General features: G+C 40.5%; 1 protein-coding gene across 1 annotated transcript in view; it reads right to left on the bottom strand.

The window, feature by feature from the left end:
* Positions 1 to 12,674: 12,674 nt before the first annotated feature.
* The window catches only part of LOC110990560 (uncharacterized), a 34,043-nt gene continuing 32,309 nt past the window's right edge, over positions 12,675 to 14,408 (bottom strand). The window contains exon 33 of the mRNA XM_087130970.1: positions 12,675 to 14,348. Within this exon, the coding sequence (XP_086987096.1) occupies positions 14,277 to 14,348 (72 nt within the window). The 3' untranslated portion in view covers positions 12,675 to 14,276. The remainder of the gene's footprint in view (positions 14,349 to 14,408) is intronic.

A 14,408-nucleotide genomic window follows, 5' to 3' on the forward strand; every position in this document is an offset into this window, starting at 1 on the left:
ACTTCATGGAAAAAGCTGTCCAGTCACAGCGTTTGATATTGAAAACTAAGGATGGTTTGCCCAAAGATAATATATGCTGGAGTACATCCTTGTTGATTTGTACCTGAATATTTTGTAATTTTGCATTCTGTCATATGTAATTGCTGTTTGAAGGGGCATATCGAAGGCTTTACACAGCGCAGGTACATTCCAAATAGATTTAACTCTCCATCTGCTTTGGGCGGAAACAAATGCCGGTAATTGCTTTTTCATACATTTTCCAGATATTAGTCGCTGTTCCGCGTCACCAACTTCAGGCATGAACTATCTTTGTAATTTTTGCTGAAAAGATATACTTTCCCTGAATGCAATGTAAGATATTTGCAGTTCCATGTCCCCAGCTTAAAAGATATGTACAGTTAAAGATATGTCTTAATTAAAGTAATTAATTAATATACCATCTTCACTTGCTACATTCCACTAGGACATTCCGGCTGTTAACCCGTAAGTTGTCGGAGGTGATAAAAAAATTGAAGCCTTGTGGTCTTTGATTGAATTGGTAAAATACTATAAATTAAGTGCATGACAAATTAAAATTGTTTTGACTGTTTAGAATTTGTATTGTTTTTTATTCATACATCATTACCACGACATACCAAATACATTCCAACAGCTTTTGATATTTGGACTTCCCCTTTATATGCCAAAAAGGATGCTTTTTCGATTTAAGATGTTGTCTTGATTATATCAGTTTTCCTAGTGGAATGCAAAGTTGAAAATATCGTTGACCGGCGTTTGGATGTGCGTCTGTTTTCCATTCATGTGCTTAAAATCTGGGGGTGGGGGGTCGGGGTATATCTCCACTTTTCGAGAGTGGATGGGTTATGAAACCGTTCCCCACTTTTTGCCAGGAGCAATTTTACGAATTTTCCAGACTTCCAACGACTAAAATGCATTCAGTATCCCTAAAAAGAGGCAAAAATAATTAATAATTAAAAATAATAAGCAGTACATTGCCGTGGGGAATACATCATTACAGATGTACATCATTATCATGAACATCGACCACATAGAGTCATATGGTGCCACAACCCGCGCTTTCAAATTTTCATGGGTAGACAAGACATCCTCCCACCTTTGCCCATCCTCCCATTTTCAAGCACAAATTTTCACCACCGGCTGTTGGTTTACAAATGCTTAAACATGTATGAAACGATATTATTGTTGGATGGGTGGACATAATTGTAATATTGGTATTCCAACCAGAAACCATTTTTAATTGCATTGAACATTATAATTTAAGCACTTTTTTGGTTATTGATGCTTTTAGCATCAGGATGAATTCGAGGGGCGAACAGTTTTATAGTTTTGAACATAGATGACCTGCATTCCCGGGTTTTTTAGTGAAACTCAAAATTATTTGCACCGGCAGCAGTCGCAAGATTTAAAAATAACGTGTAATCGTCACAGATATTTGTTATTTTACGAACACTGTCCCTTTGTGTTTCATTTTTGTCTCTTTCGGCTATTTTGGCTGATTGCGTCAATATGTGATTGTGTCGATATCGATCTGCAATTGGATTTTTCTGGGCATTTGTTTCGCAGAATGTGGTTAAGCTTTTCCCAGTTTCACAATCTAATCATAATATGTATTTCTGCTGTTAAACGGCCATCCTTAATATGCACAATTAGCCTTATTCACAAATAGGCCATATTGATTTGAAAGCGGGGTTACTGTTTTGTTTGGGAGAGAATAGAAATGAGAGCAATGGAATGAAAGTTCATTAAAATGTTTTCATTCTGGCTTATATAACTACGTGCACATGCTCTAAGCCACGTAACAAAAAACAAACGAATGAGGCATGGAACCCAAGAGACTGGCACCACCCAATGTAATATGGATGTGCTATCATAGGATGAACATAGAATGGTATTATGCTTTACTGGTATTGTAAATAAATAGTGTGTATTTACTCAGTCCAGTCCAAGAACTATCAAAATGGATACTGTAATCAGGAATCTGTACATAGATGCAATAATTATATTGAATGACTTAAAGAGAGATACAAGAATTGGCTACATGAACATTAACAAATTTGCATTATCTGCTTCATGTTTTATGGCCCACAAGGGTACGGGAGGGTGTGTACTTTTTTTCTGACAAAATGGATGGTTAAATGGATATATAAGTACATAAAAACCTATTATGAAAACATGCTTTTTCACACAAACAAGTTTCAGTGTTTATCAAAGGTGTTCCATGTACAAAGGGATTAACTACAAGTGAGCTGATTAATTACAAGACTTTGTATTTTACATTAATTCAGTGCTAGTTTTTGTTACGCAAATTTCATTTTCAGAACAAAACCGTATTGTTTCAGTGTACTGATTAACCAAGAATGGAAGTTTAATATCTGTCCGTGTTTTTAATGTTTGTAATCATGATGTAATAAGAATGCAAATAACTTTTAAGAGTAAGTTTTGCCACCTTACTAACGTTTTAGAACTTTAAGTTACATTAGCTTCTAGCATTTATCCAGGGGGTGCGATCACTTTTTTCCGGGTGGGAGGGGATTTCCAAGGAGAACGCACTCATCCGCAACAAACGTATAAACCATTAAAAGTTTAAAGGTTTAAAGGGCTGATTTCAATGTTTTCCCTTAATCTGAGATATTTATACCTGTTTATCTCTTTTTCTCCTTTCTTCCATTGTTTTATTTTTGGTGCAGTTATTACAATAGCTTCCCGTGCATTAATCCAGTAAACAAATATGTATTGTTGAATGCTTAGCAAATAAAGGCATCTGATAATTAAAATGATGTAAATTGAAGTTTCTGTTATTGCTTTGCGAGTTAATTAAGCAATGGTACAAAAATTCAACTGGCATATATAGAAAACATTTGGGTTTTCAGAATACGGAATTAATTTAATGGAGTTTTTGATCAAAATTGTAAAATGTTCAATATTAATGTGCAAATTCAACTAGAACGTTGACTATTTCCCAAACATGTTTTATTTTATCTTGCAATGTGTAAGGGTAATGACAGTACCACAATATTATACTCAAACCCCTGAAAGAATAAGCACACCAACAAGGCAGTTTTATTGTGTGTGCTTGTGTCTCTCGACACAGCTTCAATTTTAATCAACGTTTAACTGTTCATCCGAAATACCAATACCACAGATTATGGGCAAACCGAATTAGGAAGTCATGCCATCTCAACAAAGATTACTTTAAGCGGTACCCAGACCACCAACATATCAACAGTGGTTGTGATACCAAAGAACACAACTCAGGTATAGTGATACCCAATGACTACTTTTCACCAACACACCAACGGCCGTTGTGTAATCATATTAGAGCAAACAATAACAATGTAATAGAACTATTAAGGTGCAAAGCACATGCAACCTGTTAGGCACCTGTCTAAACTAACGAAGCTTTACAAAATCACATTGCAAATGTGGTAAACTCTAGTTCCCTCCACTGGCACGTGTAGAGGGGAATAGCCCGTGTGGTACATCACTGGCCATGAATCTATGGCAAAATATATCGACTATATTTTAAAAAAAAAATGAATCTGCCTGTGTGGCACATCACAGGGAACAAAACGATTGAGCGGCACAAAGTACGGAATAATGGAACTTGACCTCTTCTGGGGCCGTAAATTACCACTCGCAAGTAACACGACCCACAGAAGAACGAGCCTTGCCCCAGAAATGAAACAGCGGAGATTCTGGAGAAAAAGGGCTTTCCCTCGGGAGAGAGGTGCAATCCGTCCCTGCGGTAAAGATTTGCTGCTGACCAATGAAATTGGGGGTGCTCCAACACACTAATCCCTAGCTTGTGGCATTGAGACCGTGCCCAGCGGTTTGTTGCCCGCCGTACATGTCCCATCGATTTTGGGGACTGAGCACCATAATAAAAGAGCCGCAGCAATACGCATGACCAAACCAAATTCGCATTCGGAAACCGCTGCCCATCGGCTGCCCATCGCACCAGCCAGTCTCCGACAATAAAGGCACACTCTCGCACGTGCACTCTCGCACGTGTGGCGCCAGACCTGAAAAACCAAATACATGGACGAAGCTTAACATGCTCAACACGCATTGAAGTTTGCCGGTGGAAAGGAGTAGAGGTAGGTGGCCAGTGCGTCCGAACGCCATTGACCCATGCACCGTATATCGGCGAAGGGAACGCCCATTTCAAAGGCCGTTAAAGCTGCCCCCACGCGGAATGAGTGGAATGGATTGTGCGCATTGGTAAAATCGTAGTCTACTAACGCTATTTGCAACACCCTATTAAATTGATAGCGTGTGAGGGACTGGCTTTCCACATGACAAGAAAGTGGACCAAGTGTTCGCGGGCGACACTTTAGGTACGCGTGGCGCGCTTGAACTGAACAAAGAGAAGCATCAGTCCATCTGCCCACATGAACAAGTTGCGGGGGGCCATGCTGGTTTGTCTTTGTCTGACACAAGGAGAGAATTACTCCCTCCCCGCCCTGTAGGAAGCGAAGATCTGAGATGTGCAAAACCGAGTCCTGCACATTTGACCTAGAATGCGCTGCAAACTCACTAAGAAACCGAAGAACGCCAGCAGCATAGCTGAGCGGAATAGCGTCGCCTCATATTGGGATGAGCATACTGCGGGCTATATCTGCATGATGCTCGAGAGTAACGCCAATGATATGGGAGTAGTAGGGATAGGACAGTTCTGGAGCACCTCCCTTTTCCACCCAGTTTCTCCCTTTCACCCACCACTCGCGCCGGGGATTCCCACTTCACTCACCTTGAACTCTTGACCCCGGCGCACTTTTTTGTCAAGAACTCGTGTCCCCAGGGCATACAACTTCTGCGACAAAGAATTCCTCGGTCAAGAACTCCACCACATCACTGCAGCGCTGCAACGTAACGGGTAGAAGCCAAGCCAAGTCAAGACCCAAGATCCCAGATCCACCCCCGACCGAAGGGTCTCCTATACCCAAAGCCAACTAGTTAGGGCCCCTAGTTCCATTACCCTCCCCTACTTAGGCAATACCTCCCACCACATCCAGCGGATTCTCCACAAGCACGGTATTCAAGTTTTTCACACAGCCCCACTACAGTTGCATTACCTGCTCACTTCGCACAAGGACCGACAGGACCCCCATCGCAGACCGGAGGTGTACAGAATTCCTTGCCAACGCGGCAAAGTGTACATCGGCGAGATGGGCAGGGACCTCCCTACCCGAATCAACGAGCACAAAGCCCATGGTGGGAAGGTAGAGCTGGAAAAGTCGTCAACAATTAAGCACTCCCACACTGAAGACCATCAAATCAACTGGAGCCAAGCTGAACTTATCACCAGCATCGAACGATGGTACCCCGCCGCATTAGAGAAGCCATGGAAATCACCAAGCACGACACAGTTCCCCGAGACATCGGCTTCAACATCAGCGATATCTGGCGCCCCATCCTCACATCCCAGTCCAATGGGTCTCCTATACCCTAGGACTCCCAACTATTCACTCTCCCACTGCCAACTCCAACTGACACGCTCTGGTAAACACACACACAGGGCATGCAGCCCCAGGATCCAGTGCAGCATCCATTGTTCCCGCCATCACTGTTCCCGCCTTAACGCTTCACCGAGCTAATCCCTACATCTGGATCCCTCTCTACACCATATAAGCTCCACTCCCAGTTAGAATCCTGCAGTTTCCTGAAGACGGACATAGAACATTGTTCGAAACGTCGAGTTATTCCCCGGTTCTTCTCAGAACCACACATACTCAAAGAAGAGATAAATACATGGTGTTACCGCAATCCTTACTATAAATTTACTGAATTTGTTTTAAATGTTTGACGGTTTTTCTGAAGGCTGCCAAAGTTGGCCGAGTAATATTGGTTCTACCCGCCACGTACATGCACTTGGCGGAAAAGAGTCGCATCTTCTTGAAGAGGTACTTCACGGTGAAGGGGGAGCTCTACTTTTCCTTCTCGCATCTCGTCTGCCGGACAGCTGAACCAGGTATATGTACGATTCAGCATCAAAGTACAGATGGGTTTAAGATCATTTCAGGGAGATGCTAGTGAACACAAGTCCTCCTCTACTGTTTCCTAATATAAATGTACATGCAGTAAACATGAACATTATACACCTGTCCATTAGACACTGGTCTTACCTCAATGAGCAAACAGTAGCAACTCTGACAATGGAGATGGGTTTTGAGTAACATGATTAGCTATGCACTCATGTAACATCTGAAGCTTTACATGGTGGATTATACACAGTTACTGTTCAGGGAATGATTAGGGTAGAGTCAGGAATTTGGATTGGCTGTTTTCCCTCCCCAAAATAGCTCTGTCTACCTCTCTCATTTTTTTTGGGGGGGGGGGGCATTTAAGTAAATTAAAGGTTTTTCTGAAGATTGGTTGCAACACTTCTCTGCCACAAAACATCGTAAACACTTGAGGAGTTGTGCTTTAAAAACGTAAGGAAGGGTACCTGTGCAGGTTATTCAAAAGTGATTTTCACACTTATCTGGTCATTAGCTGGCAATTTGCAAGTCAAATCAGCTGTCTGTCTACATGTAAAAGGGTAAATTTTGCCAAAGCTAGGGGAATGCCTTTGGCATGGATTATTTGAGGACATGTAACTCATGTTACAAGACAACATGGCATGTAGTTAATCGGTGGTTACTTACCACTGCAGTGACTACTATGCTAGCTTCACTTAAACATTTTTCTTCACAACTTTGAAGTTTTCAGTGCAGCGAGGGCCCTTTTAACTGAAGTTTATGGTTACATATGGTACACGTACTTCAGAGCAATGTTATATCAAAGAAACTCTCTCTTTAAGGAAATGAACTTAAGACTCTTCCCCATTTGTTCTTTGGTGACCAGATTCTTTACACCTTCCAGAACAGACCTCAGCCACCCAATCCATGCAGATAACTGTAGCTTAGACGATGCCCACGTGTGCCACAAGACCCCACCCGCCTACACATGGCGGGACTGGAGCGCCATACTCTACCTCAATGAAGACTTTGAAGGAGGGGAATTCGTGTTTGCACACCCCAACATGACCTATCAGGTACGTGTTGAAATGTGTTAGGAGGGTGTTCCAGGACAAAAGGGGTTGCATCTAATTGGCTGCGGTTGCGTGAAATAACTGCAGCCATGACAGAGTACTGATGTGAATACGTCATGCGTAGTTATGTGTGTAAAATACATTAGCCGGAGAACCAGCGTGTGAACCAATATGCGTGTGTTCGGCATTCGTTTTGACTGCACTTCCTGGCTCAAATGACATCACTCTTCAGTACTCTATAGCCAGTGGGTGCAGCCTTACCGAATTCGGCCCTGTCTGAAAATTGAAATCATCTTGTGAGTGTGGTTTGACAGTCTGCTGTGCTGTCACTGTTCTAAATGGTAGTGGCATAGCTGTAGTGAACATAACATGTGAAAGCGTTCAACGTTTGTTGGTTCAAGACTCTCAACCATGACCAAACATCTCCAAAGATACCGTTATTCTGCAAATACATAATTGCAGCCTCCAATTTGACATTCTGAGCAATACAGGGGATTTAAATGCACATTGGGTCGACAGATTGTGTGCATTGTGATTGGCCAACGCGTTGCAAACTCTTGGAGGTGCTCTATTGTGAAACGCCTGTATTGCTGAATATTGCCATACTTTTTCCACGCTCTCTAGAATACTATTAATTCATAATGCAGAGCCACCAAGAGGCTGTCAAGGAAAGACCATTTTTCGCTATGCTGGAAATGACCCACTTACCATAGCTGGCTATGCGCCAGGAACTGCTTTGTAAGGGAAGATTTGTACATGTATTTCGATCAGCAGTTCCAATTCATCCTTTCTTTCTATCGTATAGAATGGGATAACCCAATCTCATACTGAAATATGAATTGTGGCAAGGCGTCCTGCTTTTATTGACCGTAAACTTAAGAGTTGGCCTGTCTCTGGCAACCTCTTGATGGTGCACTCTATTGTGAATCGCCCCTATTAAAGCTCAGCGTAGCAATAGAATGGCATCTGCATAGATTGGCCAGAGACTAGACTCAATACATTTGCTGCACCAAGCCGTGAGAGTTTCAGACTGAGGTGAGCAAAGAGCAAAATAGAAATACTTCTTGGAAGTAAACAAATGTCTTCTTTCTTTTACCTCTACCCCTAATCTAGCTCTACCATACCTTACCCTTACCCCTGAGCCTACTCCTGCCCCTACTTCATTCCCCCATGTTTGCACCCCACACCCACATGTACTTCTGGTTTTTTCCCCTCGCCCTTCCCTTACTCTCACCTTAGCTCTACCTCGTTTCCCCGTCCTCCTTTACCCCCCACCCTCTCACCAACCACCCTTACCTCCTACCCCTACCCCCGTAGGCCCATTTAAAGCCCAAGTGTGGCCGGCTGGTGGTCTTCTCTGCTGGTGAGGAGAACGTCCACGGTGCCAAGGCAGTCCTGTCTAGCCGTCGGTGTGCTCTTGCTCTCTGGTTCACCGAGGACCCGCGTTACCAGGAGCAGGAGTTCAACAAGGCTGCCGTCTTGTTCAGGGAAACTTGGGAGGAGCAGGAAGCCATGAAGAAGAGTTGAGGGGCGGCAAAGACAGAGTTATGAGAATAACTCAACATTTATTACATATCTAAAAAATGGGGGGTTTATTGGGACTTGATTCAGGACAAGGCAGAGTGCCGGTCAAATTAATAGCAATTTATTATATATGGGAAACATCATCAGGGATAAGATGGGAATTAATCTTCAGAGGCTGAAAAAGTGACAAAACATCATCTGAAAGTAACTATGCTGTAAATAAAGTACAAAACATTGTATATGTTTGGAGAAGTTTTTATCAGAAAGGCTGTCTTTTTTCGCTTTATTGACCTACATCATGGTGACTTCCATTCCACAATACTGCTGCACCAGAGGTACAAAATGACCGTATCATGATTTTATTTGAAGATAGTTTGACAGCAACGCAAGAGGCTGATTTTGTGCAGTACACTTATTTTAATATTTTAAAAGTTTAAATACCAAAGGTAAGAAATGATAAATTGGAGTGAGATTTGCTCTCCATGACTTGTGTAAGCAAAACTTTGATGTTAGAAATTATATGCAATAAATTAACACTTCGAAGGATTTATCTTGATACCACAGAAAATAAAATGAAGAAAGCAGGAGTAACTGAAACTATTCTTTAGTTACTCTAAGAATGGCCATTCACACTTGCACCTGGCGTTGTCTGTCATATCATTAATGAAGACTGTAAGCCTGCCCATCTATCTGATGGGATTACAGGATCAAACTTGATCGTTCAAGCGTGGCAGAGCTTGACGTCCAAGTGTATATAGCTCAGTTTTCTACAGAAATGTATACCAATCCGATGAGATACATGTACCATCACTTTGGTGACTTCAGTAGTGGATTTCCTTGTATGTGCTCTAGTTACACCCTGCAAAGCCATGTTAAGACCATCACCAGACCTCCAGTCTTAAATCAAGTTACAATCCATTCAAATGAGCTGCATCAAAATCGTTTGATCCTTTGTCACGTTGTTAGGAGTCTTGTTTCCTGGTGGTTCTGTGATTGTATCGACAACGGTGCTGCTCTCTTTTAGATTAGTTATTAAAACCCTGGAAATAGACCTATCTTCTTCATGTTATAAATACGGACCGTCCGAGTTTGCAGAAACTTCATCTTAAGCTAGGTATTAAACAACTGTTGCCATGGTATTAGTTTGGTGCTTAAACGTTTTTAAAGTAATAGGTGTCGGCAGTTTTTAGTATTTTTTAATCGTTGTAAATGTACCGAGGGCCAGCCATGCTTTGCCAGAAATTGGGTAGCAAAAACGATGACTGACGTAAATCAACAGCGTTTTGTAAAGCCATCACTTGCCATCGCTCGCCATGACAGAATCTGCCAATGATACACACTGCACAGTGAAGAAAGACATGTTGAAAAAAACAGACTTTCAATGTTTATGCCGTCCATCGTATCATGCTTCATGCCAAATAGTCTCCATTGTCCGATGCTACAGTAGCATCGTTGTATGAGTAAAATGCGTGTTGGACATTTTTTGTTTAATGTCCATACCTCAGACCAACTAATTAAATCGGCTTGTTTGAAATAGTGTGCCATTATTTATATATGTGTATTTTTATTGCTTAGAGTAAGGCAGAATTTGGCTGTTTGAAATTGATTCTTACCCCATGGCCCTCTGCCAAAGACAGTGACAGTGAGTTAGAAAAACATGTTGCCATCTTAGCGGATGTCGCTATATTCAGAAAAGCAGAACTCCTTACACTACCAAGAGGAACACATACTTACACAGTGTTTAAATAGGTCATTATGTGCGGGTTATCATTCGTTCTCAGCATTTCATTCAGCGAGTTCTGTTTTTGTGCCACGTTGTAATTTTTGTGGTTTCATTGCTTGTTTGTTTAGACGTTTCCAGTTTTACATAACGATTATTTTCTTGAAGCTAAATCTTGCTCCGGATGTGGCAAGAAACGCAGTTAAACGCCACAGCATTCTTTTCATTCCAGAATGATTTTTGCACAAAATTACAATTTTAATTTTGATATTCAAGAGCGCAATAAAATTCAGAATGAAAATTGTTTTCTTTCTTTAAAGGATGCCAGTACGTGTGCAGGGCACCCGGCCCTGTCAGCGTAGCAACCCTATCTTACTACCCACCACTGTAAACCAGGCTTTCCCACCAACATGGCGACATTCGAACCGTGGAAGTAAAATGTCACCGTATTATGTAATAGATGTGCCACACTTATAAGTGAAGTGTAACGTCGATAACGCATTTTTATTGACTTTTTCCATTCAAAACTCTGTACAGCCACACACCGGTAATAAATGGAAGGGATGGCTTTCCCGATCTGTTCCATATGCTGGCATTTTCTTACTCATGACTCGGCTGTAGCCGACATGAGCACTAACATCTTCGAGCTGAGATAAAAAGAGGTGGTTCGGCGTAAAATAACCTACCTTTCAAAACAGTCAAACCTCCAAAATAGAAGCACTGTTTAATAGATTTTGCTTATAACAAAGATTATTTAGGTCCCAATGCATTATTTTTCATTGATGTTTAGGTTCTAAGTTTATAAATAAGGTAATCTCGAAAGTCCGAAGGACTTCTTATTCGTGAGGTTCGTCCCCACCAAACTATTTCCATTACCGTATTGCGAATTTTATGCATCATCCTGCGAGCTTGGTTACGATTTATGGTTTGTGATCACTATTATTGCCGTTGTTTCTGCAACTTCAAAATTTAAGATGTAACTTAGACAAAAATAGGCTTGTTTCAATCACAGGACAATTTTTGTGTCTATATTTTATGATACCAACAATGAATATTGTTACTTTTGCGAGGTTTGTAATGTTGAAATATGTACATTTCTTAGGGGTGAGCGTTTATATCCGTTTGTTTGCGTTGCCTTATCTTTACTGATAAGGTAGTAACTTTGTTTGATTTTGCAACAAGAAGACATCATCTTGCTATTTAATTGTATGTTCCTGTTTTTACATCTGGAAGTACTTGTAAATAAAAGAATATGAATTGAATATTTTGGTTGTTTTATGTTTGTTGCAGTCTTCATTTTCAAGATCAGAGAGATTTGACATAGCGCTAATGTATAGGTTAAAACATGAATATTGAAAGTTTAAAAAAATCCCTGTGCACATTAAAACAAAATACAACTTCACATCAAAGCATTTCAAGTAATCATGTTTCTACCCTTGCTCAAGCTATCTGAATGGACTTCAGTATTGAAAATTGAATCGATATTAAAGAGTATCTCAAAGGAAAACATGTTTTCTCTGATTTTATCTGTTCAAATAAACATGGAAGCATCCACAAGCCTCGAATTGGCATGGCAGTAGTGTCAGTTTGATATTGGACATTCCTGAAGGTTTGCACAGCGAATGTCTGATTTTTCTCAACACAAGTGAACATTTCCATAGGATTGTACAAGGAATGTCAAGACAAATCTGATATTCCATGTCGAAACCTATGGGAGTGTCCAATTTCCAATACCAAAGTAACTTTACTGTCATCGAACTGGCAGGTTGTACAATCGCGTCACAAACGCTTTGCCCAATCGCATGGTACTGACTAACGCAGCACGCCCAAAATCAGTGCATCACTGACTGATTGTGTAAAGCTGCCAGATCGAGACTGTGCATGATTATAGCGGCAGCGTGCAAAGAGCAAATGGTCGTGCCTCAGTGGCGTAACTAGGGTACATTTATCATGACGGCACGGGGGGGGGGGCTCGTGAAACAACATGGGAAAAAACTACCAGTAATTTCCACGAACGCTACGTGTAGAAAACACATATTATCGAGGTACTGGATTTGAAAGTCGCAGAATATGCCCGATTACCGTTATCTAACTCCCAACTTTCTGAATTTTTACAGAAAATCACACAATTTTTACACGAGACAAGCTTTTTTTTTATTAGCATCTGTATATATTGAACTGATTAATATGAACACCACTACTGTGCCCTGCACAAACGCCTAATTTCAAAAGCATGTTCTTACAAATACGCACAAGAGATCGCTTCTTTCGATAGACTTTTTACCACACATTCAAAACGCTAGTCATTTCATGTAAACACCAACTTATGATAATCTTGTTTATAGGTTTGTTAAAATTTTCGTTGCTTTTGAAAAACACACACATCTGAATCCATCCATAGTGTTTAAATTCACGCTTTCTGAAGTTTCTGCATACCTTGCCAACAACAATGATCCTATAAACATAGATAGCAGAACACTGCTACGTTGAGTCGCTTTTATATCGTACTAGGTTATAAGCAATGCGTTTTTTTTATATTTCACACACATTCAAGCGGTTATTACTAACTAAACCTGCAATATAATTAAAAAACTTTGATATTTGGAACCGTGCGAAAATCAACATGCCAAACCACGATCATAAGCACTACTTTACGGTGGTAAATATTTGACTGTGAGAATAAAATAAATTCATTCGGTGAAGTGGCAATACTACCCAAAACAAGCAGAACTTTATAAATTTAATATTTACCTATGCACAAAAGCTTGGTGGACTTAAAGCTACGTCTTTAATACGTTATGAACATCAGTTGCTTGCATTTGAATTTTTAAATCTCTAACTACAGACTTTTCACTGCGTTGGTGCTTTTCATTGGAAAATGCATTAAATCAAAACAGAAAAAAAGAAGGAAACAACTTGAATATAGTATATCATTGCCATTTGGTAATGTAATTGAAAATGCAAACTAGACAGCTCTACTGTTATGCCACTCTAAACCTTCTGAATATCTGTTGGCAATTTGATTCTTTTCCCACAAAACCATAAAATATCGTGGGAGAGAAAAAAATCACCCAGCATAAATGGTTACTTTTGTTACGTTTACGTAAAACATTTACTTCCAAGCCTTGTGCATTACCAACTGAAAAAGTATTTAAGTCTTAAGAAACACTGACCTCTGAGTAAGCATTACAATGTGCTCTGCACAGCTTAGAGATGAGTAATTTAAAAGGGGAAACCACTATCCCGATATTGTTTCTTTTTTACATGTGGCCAAAAGATTCAACGGCTCGCGTCGAAAAATCCCTGCCATTCCGGGTAAATAGTAACCAACTTGACCTTGTTCTTAGGCTTGGAGATTTTCCTAGGTCTCCAGAGAAAGAACATCCAAAAATAGTCTTACAATCGAACTTTGTCCCTTCTGTTGCTAACATTAGTGATCTAACGAGTTATTAAGTAGGGGGAAGTGAAAAGTCAAACTCGCATTTTCAAAAGGTTCATGTAAGGTTCACGTGTGCGCTAAACTAATGCGCATTGGATAGTTTTTAAGTCGAACATATCATAAAGACATTTATTAACACCTGTCTTTGTGACGTAACTAAAAAAATTGAACCTCAGGATTATCAAAATTCCCAAGGCACGAACTTTGCTAATAAGGTTGATGGTGTAATGAATTATGTCACCGAATGAATTGTTATACTATACTAACGTGCGTATTTAAACAATCTGTAATTTAATTCCAAATAGCAAAAACCGCGAACTTTGCTAAAACAGGTATTTACAGCGGTAGATGTTCTACTGTCGCAACGACCTGGATTCAGTGAATGAATGGTTGAGTCACAATGGACCCAAGTCACTGAAATAGGAAAATATTACTTTAAATTGTGCGGTAAGCGGAGCTTTGGATTTCACAAAGTTGGAACCCTTTTCACCAGGTTACCAATGGTATTTGAGGTGAAGGTGTTGCTGCAAGTCAGCGTTCTACAGGTTGGCATAGGTGACATTGGAATCCAAGTACAACTGAAGAACTTCATAGCACAGTGCGTAGTGCTCCTGTAAAAAAAAATATCCCATTCCAATCGCATAATATACAAGTGGTTAAACATCATTGAA

The sequence above is a fragment of the Acanthaster planci genome, linkage group LG21 (assembly GCF_054643075.1).
Source record: "Acanthaster planci isolate LZ-2023a linkage group LG21, COTS_SCS, whole genome shotgun sequence".
In the NCBI taxonomy this organism is placed as follows: domain Eukaryota; kingdom Metazoa; phylum Echinodermata; class Asteroidea; order Valvatida; family Acanthasteridae; genus Acanthaster; species Acanthaster planci.